The sequence below is a fragment of the Panthera leo genome, chromosome F3, assembly GCF_018350215.1.
Source record: "Panthera leo isolate Ple1 chromosome F3, P.leo_Ple1_pat1.1, whole genome shotgun sequence".
Taxonomy (NCBI): Eukaryota; Metazoa; Chordata; class Mammalia; order Carnivora; family Felidae; genus Panthera; species Panthera leo.
In genome coordinates this window covers 68,569,661-68,585,404 of record NC_056696.1, presented here as the reverse complement: position 1 = coordinate 68,585,404, position 15,744 = coordinate 68,569,661, and the positions used below count along the sequence as shown (strand labels likewise).

General features: G+C 59.9%; 1 protein-coding gene across 1 annotated transcript; it reads left to right on the top strand.

Moving 5' to 3' along the window:
- The first annotated feature begins 6,084 nt into the window (after positions 1-6,084).
- Positions 6,085-13,110, top strand: CHRNB2 (cholinergic receptor nicotinic beta 2 subunit). The gene is made up of 6 exons (XM_042926070.1): positions 6,085-6,148; positions 7,345-7,490; positions 7,690-7,734; positions 8,172-8,281; positions 9,032-9,917; positions 12,917-13,110. Exons 1-6 carry the CDS (start codon positions 6,085-6,087, stop codon positions 13,085-13,087), a joined length of 1,422 nt encoding a protein of 473 aa, XP_042782004.1. The 3' UTR covers positions 13,088-13,110.
- Positions 13,111-15,744: the final 2,634 nt, after the last annotated feature.

Here is a 15,744-nt window from a genome sequence, read left to right as displayed (position 1 = left end):
ACAAGACAGTCTCACAGTGTCGCACAGACTCCAGTGAGGGAACAAGAGTCGCGGTCAATGAGGTGACGTCTGTGTGTTCTGTCTCTAGTCCTCTGCTCCTCATCTCTGCTCTCGCTGGGGGCGCCCTCGCGGAGAAGTCCTGTCCGGTGTGCTGACGTGGGGAGGGCCCGGGTATTCAGGAATGGAAGGAACTGATGGCTACATTGATTCAGTGAACGTTTGGGTGCTGGGGAAACAGGAGTGAATAAAAGGAAACGCCCTGCTCTCGAGCCTACTTTCTGTTGGGGGAGACAGATAGGGTAAAGGTGGAATCTGAAGCGAGCTGACTCACTAGATCGAGAGAGGACTGATAAATATTTACCGGGCACCCGCGACGTGTGAGGCACCGGGATGCAGCATTGAATGGGACAGACCCAGCCCTCACCTTTTCCGTGCATTCAGCCCGGTGGGAAGTCTGACGCTTCCACGAATTGTTACACAGCCAGTCGTGAGATTGCAGTTCTGGTAAGTGCCTCAAAGAACAAGCCTGGAGAGGTGCATCTCTGACAAGTGGCGCACTCGATTCTGAAGGACGGGTAGGATTGTGTAAGGGAGGAGGGGACTGGGCACTGTCCCAGGCAGGAGGGGTGGCCTGTGCAAAGGTTTTGAGGTAGGTCTGTGGCAAGTTGGAGGAGGGGAAGGAAGGCTTTGTCTAGGGTGATACGAGGTAGGCACGGACAGTTCTTGGCACATATTGGCAACCCCGTTTAGGAACTTGGGCTTTAATTTAAGATCAGGAAGGACCTTAACCAGGCAAGTCCGTTAGCCTCTCTGCTCCGGCTTCTGTTCCTGGAGCACGGAGATCGGAGGTGGTGACGGCTCCCCATGACGCTGTCGGGAGACCTAGTGACCCGACGTGTGAGAAGTGCTTAGGAAGGCGCACGTGGTAAAGAACTTCGAAGGTTTTTGAGGAGTGAAGGGTCAGCGTACCTTGAGTCTAGTGGGAGGAGAGAGGGTAGGAAACGAGGCCAGGGTCAGAAGCAGGGACTGCATCGTGGAGGCCACCGGAAGTGCTCGGGTTTTACTCAGCGCAGCGGGAAACCGTGGAAGACCGTAAGCTAGGAGGGGCACGATCTGACTTAAAATGTTAACATTTTGATCCCTCTGGCTGCTCTTTGAAAAACGAATTGTAGAGATTTTTGTTTTTTCCTCCAAAAGGGCTCGTGTTACCGGCGTGAGCAGACGCACCTGTTTGGTGCAGAACCCACGGTTTCTGCTTGGAGCCCCAGAAGCATAGCATTCGGTCACAGCCTCGACAAATGTGTCTGCCAGGAACTGTAGGGGCACCAGGGGGTGCAGTGAGTCCTGGCGCCGAGGGAGGCCCCTTCCATGGCGGCTGTTACGCGTTTGACGATGTTTTGGGCACGTGTCGCTCCGCCCTGAGGAACACGGGGCATCGGGTAAACCGGAGCAGACGCAGCAGCTGATGCAGTGTGATGAACACAGTGGTGGGGTTCAAGAAGGGTGAGGCCCTTGGAGGGTGACATTAGCCAGGATCAAGTCCCGAGAAGGAGTGTGAAGGGCGAGTTCCTTAGGGGGAATAGGAGACGTTCAGAAAGAACTGGGTCCCAAACTGGAAGGGGGTCGAGGAGAAAGGCAAGGGAGAAGAGGGGAGAGCAGAGGAGGGGGCGGAGGCAACCGTAGAGGTGTTGGCCATTGGAGCTTTGGCCTGGGGCCCCAGGGCGACCCTGAGAGGCTCAAGCCTACTGGAGGCCAGTTTACCAATGTAATTAATCGGCACGATAATTAATCGGCAAACGTAAAAAGTTTTGGTCCAGCAATGTGACTTGGAGATCGTTAAAGAAACGTGCACAAATTTACCTGCAATGGAACGTGTGCAGCTGTTAAAAATAGTTGCCACGAGGTATTTGAGAAAGAGTAAACGAAGAAGGAAGGGGACAAGTCTAGATTTACAGTGTGGTCCTTTTTAAAAAAGTGCAAGCAATGTGTGTGATTTACTTAGGACCCCAACAGACATGCCTATTTTTGTACAGCAGAAACGTGAACGAGGATGCTCATGCCTGCATTTTTTTTTAGTTTATCTGGAGAGTGAGCACGAGTGGGGGAGGGGCAGAGAGAGAGAGAATCCCGAGCAGGCTGCTCTCTGTCAGCACAGAGCCGATGCGGGGCTCGAACCCACGAACCACAAGATCACGACCTGAGCCAAAATCAAGCATCCGATGCTTCACCGACTGAGCCATCCACGTGGAGCCACCCACCCCAGTGCCGGGCTGATCGCTAACAAAACTGGAAACAACCTGAATTCCGGGACAGTGGGATGACCACGTGGTGGCATAGCCACACAGTGGAGCACAGGGCGGCAACGGGGCTGAATGAGTGACACCTGCATTCACAGCATCCAGGATTCTCACAAAAAACCGAAACCAAAAAAACGCACGAAAGATCACGATTCCATTTACGTAAAGTCTAGTAGGCAAAGTCAACGTATGCTATGAGAAGTCAAAATAGGGGTTACTTTTCTTTCATTTGTTTGAATTGTGGAAAAACACCTGTAACCTAGAATTTACTGTTCTGGCCGTTTTACCGTGTGCTTTCCAGCAGCATTCAGTACATTCATGGTGTTGTGTGCCCATGATCTCTGTCGAGTTCTAGAACTTTGACAGTCACTCCCCACTCTCCTCCCCCCATGATGTGACTTGTGGAGATCCTGGAGGGAGTAATGACTGGCAGGGGACGTAATGGGGGGCTTCTGGATATTGGTAATGTTCTTTTGTTTTACCTGGGTGAGATCGTATGGGTGTGTTTGTGTTGCGAAAACATAACTGTATATTTATAATTTATATGTATTTTGTATCTAATATCTAAATACATATAAATTTAGAGATCTATAATATCCGTACAGATACCTATTATATAGATAGGTACATATTTGTATAGATATTATATACTGTATACATTTAATATACAGATATATTAGATATTTATATGTAAAGTGATTAATGATTATTTTTCTAGGAGGTAGGATTATGAATCGCTATTGTACTTTGTTTTGCTAATTTGTATTTTCCAGTTGGTCTTCATGAATATGTATAACTGTGGTAATAGTTTTTAAATAAATAGTTTTTAAATTTAAAATATCCTAAATAAAGGAAAATAACATCCGTTGCAGTGCCTCCTAAGAGAAAAGCGTTCCTCACCCTCAGAGGCAATGGGAGTGTCTCACCAGAGCCTTGCCTGGTCTGTTTTGCCTCGGGGCTGACTCATCGCCCATGTCTGCCCATCGCCCCGCGTGGCTTTCTGGACCTGTCCTCTCTCCCTGAATGCCTGGCTCTCCGGTGGACGCGGAAGGAATGTGCGAGGGAGACACGAGGGGGAGGGCGCTCTGGCTCTCCTCGGCCACTGGGTGCTTGTGCTCAGGACTCCTTGCCGAGCTGGAAGTACTGCTCCTGTCGGACGTGCACCAGCACCGGAGTGATGCAGAGAAGGTTAACACAGCCCTGGGCAGGGATGGCACACGAGGCTGTGAAGCATTCCGTCTCTGACTTAGAAAGTAAAAATACAGGGCGCCTGGGCGGTTCGGTCGGTTGCGTGTCCGCCTCTCGATTTCGCCTCAGATCGTGATCCCAGGGTTGTGGGGTCAAGCCCTGTGTTGGGCTCTGCGCTGATGGCACGGAACCTGCTAGGGATTCTCTGTGCCTCTCCCTCGGCCCTTGTCACTCACTCGTGCGTCCTCTGTCTCTCAAAAACAAAACAGAAACTTGAAGCAAAAGCTGAGGAATCTGAAAAGAGAAGACCGAGGCCAAGATGAGCAGGCTGCCTGGACTGGCCCAAAAGCGCCAGGGAGCAACCGAGGGCTTCGAGCAGGCAGAGGCCCGCTAGTCTGTCACCACAGAGACAGGCAGCCACTCCAGAGACTGATGTTCATAAGCGAAGACTCACGGCCTTCCCCGGCCACCTCGTGTCCGCCAACAGAGAGATGGCAAGTACTGAGGACATCTGCACGTACGGCTCCCTGCCCCTCCTGTTCAGGTCTTTGAAGAGCCTTTAGGCAGCCTGGCTTACTGGCTTTCTCCTCTTTCAGTGCTGGGTTTTATCTCCACTTCCTGCATGTGTTCAGACCCCGTTACCTTCCTGCTCTGTGCCTCCAGAACACCATGTCCCTGCCCCTGCTAGAGCGGCCACCGCACTGGACCTCCTTCATAGCTGGGTCTCAGGACGACACAACCCTTGAAAAACAGTAGACACCCAACAAATGTTGATCTACATTGTTGAAGGTGGGTGTCTTTCCGACCTTTGACCCTTTCACCAAAAGGAGTGACTGCACACGTTTCTTTTCCTTAAGGCTTTTATTCTCCACTCTTTCCTTGCTTCTAAGATTTTTTTCTTAGTAGATCATTACATGTTTATGTGTGTGTGTGTGTCCACTCCCACGTGCATCAGAGGGCCTGTGGCCACCCATTCCTTTTCTGGTACTTGTCTTATTTTTGCTCTTCAATATCAGGACTGAGGACGTGTCAAATAAGTTGCTTTTAGCTGAACTTCCACTTTTTTCACAAAAAGATTTTTTTAATGTTTATTTTTGAGAGAGCGCGCGCCTGAGCAGGGGAAGGGCAGAGAGAAGGAGACAGAATCTGACGCAGGCTCCAGGCTGTCGGCACAGAGCCCGATGCAGGGCTCGAACTCACGAGCTGTGATATCGTGACCTGAGCTGGAGTCGGACGCTTCACCTACTGAGCCACCCAGGCGCCCCTTAGCTGAACTTTTAAAAAGGGATTTCCCCTACACACTGGAAGGTGTTGGTCCTGCACTAGCCCTTTTCCTATTTGTCAAGCCCTCATGAGAAGCGGGGCGCTGTGCTGGTTCATGATTCAGCAGCGGAGACCGCCACTGCCTTAGACGGATTCGTTCATTGGATGGACATCCTCTGCAAACAGAGAGCAGGGCGCTGGGCTTAGTCCTCGGTCAAATACTCCTTCTTTGAGGAACTGACATTTCTGTCAAGTGTTCAAATAAACAGAAGGTGGTTGATAAAAGGGCCAAGGGAACGCCCTGTTCAAAAGGCCCTGAGGTGTGAAGGATGGGGTGGGGGTGGGGTGGAGAATGTTCACGATCTTCAAGAGCGCACCTGTAGTCGGGTGGGGGCTGCACATAGTGGTCTCGATGAGGCTGAAGAAGAGACGGAGTAAGACGGAGCCTGCATGTGCGGTAAGGCTGCTCTAGTCAGGAAAGTTTTAGTCGTAAGTGACAAAAATCCACCCAAGGAAAAAGGGAAGCCTTTATTGGCTCGGAAACTAAACGTTCCGGGCTCTTCCTATCAAAGATGTCGCTGAGTTGTGAACCCTCTCTGTCTCACGGTTGCTCTCCTTCTCCGGCTGGCCTGTGTGATGTGGTCCTCGGATCCCCTTTGTGACACAGAGGCCGAAGACTGGACTGGAGGGGAATGGGCAGGACTAACTGATAAGGGCCGCTCTTGAAAGTTGCCTTCTCTTGGGGCCAGGTCTAGGCGTCCCCACCTGAGGCCCCCTGGGGAGGGCAGGAGGTTGGCCTCTGAGGGAGCTTATGGAGGCGGAGAACGGGACAGGTGTGTGTGTGTGGGGGGGGGGGGGGGTTCTGTTTCCACACTCGCTTTTCTAAAACGGCAAGCCCAGAGTCCCCTGTCTCTTTGAGGACCTGAAATGCCTTTGCTCGGCGGAACCCTCGTCCTTCCAGAGAGGCAGGACCGCTTGGATTGGTGAGAGCGAACAAGGAGGGCGGCAACGCCAAGAGCTCCTCCCGAATCCCGCCCCCTCGTTCCGGCGCTGGGTGCCCGGGTGCTGAGCGGCTCCAGAGCTGCTGGGGGCAGAGGGCCGCCCGCTTCCGCCCCGCGCACACGCGGCCTGGGCAGAAGCACGTCCCACCTGGGGACCCCCTTTCTTTCTGGGCTCCGGCGCTTCCGCCTCCGGGGCGGAGACTCCTCCCCTCTCCGTCCCAGTCGCCTTCCCGGGGAGAGCGGCCCGAACAGCCTCCGCCCGCCGGCCCCCTCCCGCAGCCCGGCCGCCCCGGCCCGCGCGGCTTCAGCACCGCGGACAGCGCCCCGCCCGCGGCATGGCCCTGCGCGCCGGCCCCGCCGCGCTGCTGCTCGGCTGCGGCCTCCTCGGGCTGCGCGCAGGTGAGGACCGCCTCGGGCTCCCGAGCTCCGGGGTGGGAGGGGGACCCCCAGAGCTGGGGGTGTCCGCGGGGGGGGGGGGCGCCTGGGGGACTGAACGGGAGGAGGATGTCCCCGAAGGAGTAAGCGATGCAAGGAAGCGAAAGAGATGCGGGCCACGGTGGTGGGGAGGGCGTGGGCCCAGAGAGGAAGGAGGGAGGGGGTCTCCCCGCGATTTCTGGGGTGTCAGGAGGGCACACGCTGCCGTTGAGGTGCCACCCGACTTCTCGTGAAACGTTTTCACAAGTACTCTAGCTGGATCGGCACCCTCCCTTAGCTCTCCAGCGTTTCCTGTACCCCAAGTCGGGCTCCTGAGTCTGGCCACTCCGCAGGGGCAAGGCAGGAAGGGGCGAGAAGTGACTTCTCAACTCTCTTGTGGGGTTGGACAGAAGACTTGGGAGGGAAGTCGCTGGGCCAGGCTGAGGGCTAGGAAGGAGCTCGAGGGGGTGGGGCACATGGGTGCAGAGTTGCAAGAGAGTATGTGGAGGGGCAGGAGGGGCAGGTGTGAAGGGGTTACACAACTAAATGTTTTCCACGCCTGCATGCCATGGGAGGTGGGCTCCCGTGCGTGTGGAATTTGGGACTGAACACATGGTCCGACCTACAGCACAGGCAGCCCAGCCCAGCTATCCTCTCCAACCCAGCAGTGACTTTGAAGGTGGGGGTGGGGTGGGGTCACAGCCAAAGTCACATGGGGAGGCACATAATGTTACTTGTACACACAGATGGGCACTGAGTGAGGAGAAAGGTCGTGTGGTGTGATATAAATAGCCGTTCCCTTTCATCACCATCCCAAACTCTCCTCGAACTGCAGGGATCTTTCAGGAGAAGCCATGAAAACATGAAATCTCCAGTCTTTTGAGACCACTGTCTGAGACCTTGCAGGAAGAGTAGGTCTCCACAATCCTTGCGGAATGGGTTCCTAGTCTGGAGACATCTGTGTGGGGCTCCCTGGTCTCCCTGGTCAGTGATCTCAGAGAACGGCTTCGCCATGAGGGGCCCCCACGGGCTGACCTAGGCATTTTGCTGTATCCTTAGGGATGGAGCAGCGGGACGCTGCTGTTTCAGCCTGGCTGGCCCACTTGGCTAGGGAGAGCGGGATGCTAGGTGGGCCCCCCTTGCCCACTTCCTTCCTTCCTGCCCCCCACTCCCCTGCCCAGGCGTCCGGGGTACTGACACGGAGGAGCGGCTAGTGGAGCACCTTCTAGATCCTTCCCGGTACAACAAGCTCATTCGCCCAGCCACCAATGGCTCTGAGCTGGTGACCGTACAGCTCATGGTGTCGCTGGCCCAGCTCATTAGTGTGGTGAGTACGGGTCCCAAACTCTCTGCCCAGCCACTGAAATCTGAAGAGCCAAGATTGTGCTCATGTTTGTGCTTATTCCTCTGGAGTTCCCAAGGCTTGGGGAGGTATGGGAAGGACGCGGGTGCTTGTAGTGAGCCTGCCTGCTGGGGGGCCTTCTCAGCAGCTGGGGGGCCTTCTCAGCAACTTCTCTTCTCTGCAGCATGAGCGGGAACAGATCATGACCACCAATGTCTGGCTGACCCAGGTTAGTGCTCTTCCTGCCCGGCCCACATCCCCGGTCTCCTCTTTCCTCCTACCCGCTCCCCCCCCCCCACCTTTTTTTGTATGCGCTTTTTCCTCTTTTAATCTCCTCAAGAAAGGCGGAACGGTATAGACTTTGGATTCCTAAATAACTGATCTGAATCTTGGTTCTTCCACTCACCAGCTCTGTGACTTTGAACATGTTAAGATCTGCGAGATCCATTTTATTTGTAAAATGTAGATTCTAATATCTTGGCTTAGATGTCAAATTAAATGAGAACGTATTTTATGAGCCACATTGGCTGGGCAGAGAAGTCACTGTCAGGAGGGAGTGGGTTTTAAAAGCCTCCTCAAGCCAGATGCCCCATCCTCCCAGTCTCTGTCCTTGACCTTGAGCCCCACCAAGGTCAAGGCTGGCAATGCTCTCTCCCCCTTTCCCAGGAATGGGAAGATTATCGCCTCACCTGGAAGCCTGAGGAGTTCGACAACATGAAGAAGGTTCGGCTCCCTTCCAAGCACATCTGGCTGCCGGATGTGGTCCTATACAACAAGTAGGTGGCCTGGGAGCAACGGGAAGGCGGGTGGAGATGACCAGGATGCTCTGGGAGGGAAGGGGTCTTGGGGAAACTACATCAGCTCATGCTGGGAAGAGAAGGGACCTCTCGCTGGCACAGACACAGTCACTACGCAAACAGGCCCAGACCACTGCGGGGTGGTGTGGACCCCGAGGCGATTTGGGCCACGGCCAGTCCCCTCCCAGCCAAATAGGAGCCCCTGGCGTTTGGAGCCGCGGTGGGATACGAACAAGGGCTGGCAGCTGCAGCGCCTTCGCTGATTCCAGAATACGCTTCCCTGGAACACCGTTCAGGATCAAAGAGCCTGGCGGTCCCGGTTTCTCCCCGGGTTCTGTCCCCTTTCCTGCGACAACCCCGCTGACCTTCAAGATCCCACATCACTAGTGGGTCCATGCCCCGCTCTCACCTGCCTCTGTCCCCCTCATTGCTTGGGACTCCTTACTCTCCACCCTCACGTGGAGCACCCAGTTTGCGCGATGCGCGATAAGTAGCGGACAGCCCCCCTCATCCACCCGCTTCTGCCTCTGAAAGGCCTCACAGGCCTCCCGACCACCAACTCACCCACTCCGCTTCTTGCTCACTCCCTGCCGCACCTCTGTACGCTCCTGGCGCGTTACCCTCACACCTGGGTCTCCCACCCCGAGTCTTCCTCGCACTCGGCGCTGGGCTGACGGGTAGGGTGCGGGCACGCTGGAGCCGGGACTCACTGTGCGCGTCCTCTGGCAGCGCTGACGGCATGTACGAGGTGTCCTTCTATTCCAACGCCGTGGTCTCCTACGACGGCAGCATCTTCTGGCTGCCGCCCGCCATCTACAAGAGCGCCTGCAAGATCGAGGTGAAGCACTTCCCCTTCGACCAGCAGAACTGCACCATGAAGTTCCGCTCGTGGACCTACGACCGCACGGAGATCGACCTGGTGCTCAAGAGTGACGTGGCCAGCCTGGACGACTTCACGCCCAGTGGCGAGTGGGACATCGTGGCACTGCCGGGCCGGCGCAACGAGAACCCGGACGACTCCACCTACGTGGACATCACGTACGACTTCATCATCCGGCGCAAGCCCCTCTTCTACACCATCAACCTCATCGTCCCCTGCGTGCTCATCACCTCGCTGGCCATCCTCGTCTTCTACCTGCCGTCCGACTGCGGCGAGAAGATGACGCTGTGCATCTCCGTGCTGCTGGCGCTCACCGTCTTCCTGCTGCTCATCTCCAAGATCGTGCCGCCCACCTCGCTGGACGTGCCGCTGGTGGGCAAGTACCTCATGTTCACCATGGTGCTGGTCACCTTCTCCATCGTCACCAGCGTGTGCGTGCTCAACGTGCACCACCGCTCGCCCACCACGCACACCATGGCGCCCTGGGTCAAGGTCGTGTTCCTGGAGAAGCTGCCCGCGCTGCTCTTCATGCAGCAGCCGCGCCACCGCTGCGCCCGCCAGCGCCTGCGCCTGCGGCGGCGCCAGCGCGAGCGCGAGCGCGAGGCGGGCGCCCTCCTCTTCCGAGAAGCCCCCGGGGAGCCGACGGGCCCGGCGCAAGGCTGCGGGCTCCGCGCGGCGGTGGACGGCGTGCGCTTCATCGCGGACCACGTGCGCAGCGAGGACGACGACCAGAGCGTGAGTGGCGCCGCCGCGCGAGGCTGCCGGGAGCGTGGGGGGCGTGGCCTTCTCCGTGGGCTTCCGGGAGGCGGTGCCGAGGCTGCCGGGAGTGCGGGGGGCGTGGCCTTCTCCGTGGGCTTCCGGGAGGCGGACCGGACCGGGCCGGGGTGGGGGTGGGGGGCGCGCACGACCCGGGACGCGTTGGGGGCCTTTACGGCTTGGCGGCCGGCCGGTGGCCCCCGCTCGCCCCCCAAGCCCCAGTTGGTGATGTGACCATCGCAGCTCTGGGCACAAAGGGCACGAGTCGCCCGTGCGCCCCACAGCGCGGTGGGGGGGTGGGGGGGCGCGGCCGAACCGAGGACGGCCGGGGCGGGGGTGGGGGGAGGGGAGAAGAGGTTCCGCGGGGAGGACAGTCCCAAGTCCCGGACCCCTATCTGCGCCTTTGGGCCCCGGGGGGGCCGGACCCGGAGAAATCGTTTTGGAGGAGGGGCCGGTGGAGGCGAGGGCTTCCCGGAGCACCCTGCGCTTTGCGCACACCCGGCTCTTTGCTCCGTGAGCCGCGAGACCGCGCAGGGGGAGAGCTCTGCGGGCGCCTTCCCCCCGCCCGCTTTGGGCGGTCAGGCTTCCGGTACCCGGGCCGCGTCCAGGCTGTGGCTCCGCAGTGGTTGCCATGGTGACGGGCCAGGTTTCCGCCGGGATGCGGCCGTTCCGGTTTGGGGGCGGCGAAGAGGGGCGCCTCCAGCACTACCGTGAGGGGCTGGGCCGGGGGGGAGGTGCGGCTTCAGAGCCTGGCGTTTCTGTGCCCTGTTCTGGGAGCCGGGGGCTTGGCCAGGGAGCGGGGTACGTTCCCGATGGGCGCAGGGCGGGCCCGGGCCCGGGGACCTGCGGCGGGAGCCTCGGCTGCCGAGGCCACGTGGGAGATGCAGGCGGGGTGTGCGGGGCGCAGCCACCCGTCCCCCCGCCCTTGCCGCAGTCCGTTCTGTGCCGCGCGCGCACTGCGCTGGGTGCCCGGGGCGCAGTGGCCTACTTGGACGCCTCAGACTCTCCTCGTCCAAGCCCCAGTGCTCCGTCTGTACCGGACCTGCAGCCTTCCCACCTTTTAGTAAATGGCATCCCGTCCACCCGGTGGTTCAGACCAGAAACTGCAGTGCTCCTTGACCCCTCTCTTTCTCTCTTAAACCTTCCCCCCCCCCCCCCCCCCCCCCGCATCCAAATCAGCACACATCCTGTCCCGTGAGCACAGACTCCAAAATCCTTCTCGGCGTCTGTACTCTATTGCCCTGGCTGGAGGCCTGGCCCAGGGCAGGGTCTCCTAGGTGTCTCCCTCAGTCAGCTGCTCCATCCAGATACACGATATCTCCTTACGTGGTACCTTGTCTCCCTGGCTTGGGTCCTTGGGTCATCTGGCTGACCGGCCTAAGCAAGCTAAGCTCTGTGCTACCTCAGGACCTTTGCACACCTCTCTCCGCCTGGAATGCCCTTTCTTTTTACTGGGACGTCTGTAGCTCATGCTGCTCTTGCTCTCAGGGTCGTGAATTCAAGCTCCAGGTTGGGTGTGGAGCCTACTTAATAAGAAAGTCTTTTTAAAAGTCTATTACTATTATTAATCTTTGCTCTCCTGTTTGAGAGTAAGTCGCAGACATCGTGACCCTTTATCCCAAGTACCTCAGGGTGTCTGTCCCGAGACCAGAGATACCGTCTCGCACAACCAGGTTCAGTGATCAAATTCAGGAAATTTAGAGTTAATATAATGTCTTAATCTGCTATGAAGCCCATATTAAGATGTTCCCAGTTTTCTCAGTCATGGTCTCCGTAGCACTTTCCCGCCCCAGCCCGGGAGCTCAAGTTGCATTTCGTGGTCCTGTTTCTTCTTCTTCGACCTGCAGCAGTTTCTCAGCTTTGTTTTTCACGGCACCAACATTTGGGCGGATGCGGGCGGAAGGTCCCGGTTCGGGTTTGTCCGATTGTTTCTTTCTTCACTGTGTTCCTGCCACAGCCACGTCCTTCCCGCTTATCACGTGACCTTAAATGTCACTTCCTCCAAGAGGCCGTCCCAGATCACACCTGAGATGGCGCGTCTGTCCTTTGTTTCCTATGAGGGCCGGCCGCTGCGTAGCCACCCCGTCCCGCCCGTCTGCGCCCTCAGCCACAGCCTGCGTTTGTCTTGCTCCCGGTCATACCCCAGGGCTCGGTGCCAGGTGCACAGTAGGCACAGGTGTGACAGGTGAGCCGGTGCTCAAGCTGCCTCCTTCCCAGGCCCCCGGGGGAGCGGGTGGAGCGGCTCCGAGGGGAGCCCGGCCCTTCGTGCAGGCCCTGTGGCAGCGGTCGGACCCAGGGGTTATTCTCTTTCCGACCGATTTGGTCCCATCTGGGGACCAGTCCTCGCCCTCCGTGCCGGAGGTGGTGCTGCGGGATGGGGCTCCCCCGGCGGCCGCGAAGAGCGAGGCCCGCAGAGGCAGCATTCGCTGGCACTCTTGCAGACGCTGGGGTTACACGACGGATCAGACAGGGTCCTTGCGGTTTAGGACCTCCCCGCTGGCTGGGGTGGGGGTGGGGGCAGACGTGCAAATCCAAGTGGGGACACGGTGCAGGAAAAATACCGTGGAGGACATGTGCACACGGTGTCCAGGGGGACGGCGTTCACTCTGAGCAGGAGTAACAGGGAAGAGCACTTCGTACAAGAGGCAACATCTGATTTGGGCTTGAAAGGATGTGTAGGAGTTCGCCAGGCGGAGAAGGGAAGATCAGGATTCTAGACAGAAAGGAGGCTCGAGGCACAGAGCCTTGAGAGCACGACTTGGGCTTCGGTGAGTGTGGCTCGCAAGGCGGCGGACGGCGGTGCCCTTCGGATGTCACTGGCACCCTTGCGAGCGCGGACGGGCCGCTAGAGGCTTCCGAGCAGGGCAACTTTGGAAACGTCAGTCTGGGGTCACGGAGGGAGAGGGGCGGTGTGTGTGTAGCGAGACCGGCTTATACCTGTTCCCTCTCACCCCGCGGCCCCCTGCCCCTCCGTCCAGGTGAGCGAGGACTGGAAGTACGTCGCCATGGTGATCGACCGGCTCTTCCTGTGGATCTTTGTCTTTGTCTGCGTTTCTGGCACCATCGGCATGTTCCTGCAGCCTCTCTTCCAGAACTTCGCCGCCGCCGCCTTCCTGCACGCGGACCGCTCGGCGCCCAGCTCCAAGTGAGGCCCTCCCCGGCCCGCGCTCCTTCGCCCGTGCCCTCTGTTGCCAGTAGTTGGGGCGGAGGTGGGACAAGTGAGCTGCGGAAGGGGGCGGGGGGGGGGGGGGGGAGGCTGCCGCAGATCCATTCTTTCCCGCCCCCCCCCCCCCCGGGCCCCTCCCCAGCACCTGTGGCACGCGGCGGCCGGCCTGTCCCCTTGCACCGGCCAGGCAGGCTGGTGGCGCACGAAGGCTGAGGAGGGAGAATGGGGATGTGGGCCTTCCACGCCGAGGGAGGAGTGGCAGGGGAGGGGCCGGGGCGGGGCAGGGTGGCGGGGCGGGGCCGACTCCGGCCGACCTGATGGAGTGCCACCCGACCTTTCGGGCACAGGGAGGGAGGGGCCGGGGGCGGGCCTGAGTGTGGCCCGATGCGTGGACGGCGCCCGGGCGGGGGCGTCTGCCCGGGGGCTCACCTGGCGCTGTGGTCGGATTCCTTGGGGGGGGGGGGGGGGCCGAGGAGGAAGGGAGGTTCTCCAAGAAGCCCAGTCGGTCCCTGGCACGAAGCAGAGGCTTCGCGAACGTGCGGTCGGGGGGGCAGGCAGAGCTGGGGCGCTGGGCTCACCTGACTGTCCTGAAAGCCTCCCTCGCAGACCCTCCCTTACCCCGTGTCTGTTCCTTGAGCAAAGCAAGGCCCCTGAAGCAGGGCGGGGACTGGGGAGCTGGGGACTGGAGGACACTGCGGGGCATGCTCGGTGGGTGTGACGGCCATGCCTCTGTCCGGAGAGCTTTCTGCAAAGCGCCGTCCTGTTCCTGGGCTGTGCTCCAGCCCTGACCCTGGCCTCCCTCCCGGGTCAGCTCCTCCCAACACGGGTGCGAGCTCGTAGCCCCTGGGCCGATCTAGGCTTGTCCTGGCCGCGGAAGTCCGGCCAGTAGTTGGGCCACGTGTGCCTCGGCATGCGTCCCCGCCTGCCAGAATGGGCTCATCTCTCCTGAGGGGGGTGTCTTGGGCCCGTGGACCCCCCCCCCCGCCCCCCCCCCCCCCGTTCTAGAGCAGCAAGTTGAGACTTGCTTGCATTATGCCTGGACCCACGGCAAACTCAGAGTCCTGGGAAAGTCCAGGAACCAGAACACCAACTGCAAAGAGCCCTCCCCCTGGAGGGTGGGGTGCCCGCCGGAGGCCTTCCCTCCTGGCTCTCCCCGCCCCTCGTCAAGGCCTGGGCCACGCGGAGGGCCCTGTCAGCTGCCGCTGCGCCTGGCCTTGCGTTAAGTGCTTCCTGCGAGTGGCTGTTGTCCAAGTAAGTCGCCAAAAACGCTAGAGGGGTCTAAGTTGGCAGCTTGCCCAGCGTTTCGTGGGCATCTGACACACGAGGAAACCAAGGCCTGGAGACCGAAAGCGCTTTGCCGTGACCTCGCTCATTCTCGTCTGTAAAACGGGGAGGGCAGAGCTGGTTGAGGGCCGGAGCGCGGAAAGACAGACGGCTGCGTACGACGGGGTCACCGGGCTGGGCCCTTGGGGCGGTGCCATTTCCCCATGTCTGGGCGCCGCCCTTTGGGGCCCCTGCCGCTGCAGGGAGGGGAGGGCAGCAGGGTTGGAGCCCTCGGGTGCTGGGAACTGGGGACAGGCACAGCCCCTCCTCTTCCCTTGTGCCGTCAGGGGGCGCCGAGGCAGTGACTGGCCCGTCTCTCCCCGGGGACGGCGGGGCCACAGGCCGTGCGCCAACCACGCCGTCCGACTCTGCTTTTGACGGCCGGCGCTGCGGCAGGAGGCGAGCAGTCTATCGGCGGCCGCCTGACGGGCCTTCTCCGCAGACGAGGGCTGCGCAGGGAGGGCAGAGGCAGGATCTGGGGGCTCGACTCCTGCCTCCTCCAGCCCCAGGCCCTTGTTCCCGGACGGCCTGCAGGCAGGGGGCTCCCGCCGACACAGAAGCCGCCTCAGAGAGGCGGAGGGACGGTGGGGGGCGGCTGGGGGAAGGCTAGGGCGTCGGTGAACCCAGTCCCTGGCCGGAGCGGACTCCGGCTCTCAGCCGGCTGCTCCCCGGTGTGTGGGCTGCCGTCACCTGCCCGTCACCCGCCCAGGCCGGAGCGTGAAGCGGCACCTTCGGTGTGTGGCCCAGCGGCCCGGCTGGCTGTCACGCGGCTCCTAAGGGACTGTAGGTCTAGGTGTCGCTGCGACTCCCGCCCACCCACCCTCCCTGCGCCCCCTGCCCCCGCACTGGCCTTGGTCTCCCTCGTCTGTGCTCCTGGAGTATTTGCACCGGTCCTAGCCAAGTCCAGGCCAGACGCACTAGGAACTTCACGTTCTCGTAAAGAAAGAGGTTTCCAAAGCTGTCTTGTCTGTCTCGTATTTGGGGGCTGGGGTTGGCAAATTCAGGGACCCGGGACCTGCTGGAGGAACGACTCGTGAGGCGTGACAGATGGTACGAGACTGGGGAGCAGCCGCAACTCCGGTACTGCTCTGGGCCCTCCGCGGACACCCATCGGACGGAAAGGAAGCGGCCAAGCGGCCGGGCCCCGAGTCACAGAGCCCAGAACCAGCTCCTGGGGGGGGGAGGGAGCTCTGGGGGGAGGGTCCCTTTCAAAGAAGGGGCCGGAGGCAGGCTGGCCAGGTCTCACAGGTCCCCTCACAGCTGCGGCCCGCGTGAGCCCCCTCTGCCGTGGGCCCAACCCAGAAGTGGCGTTCAACT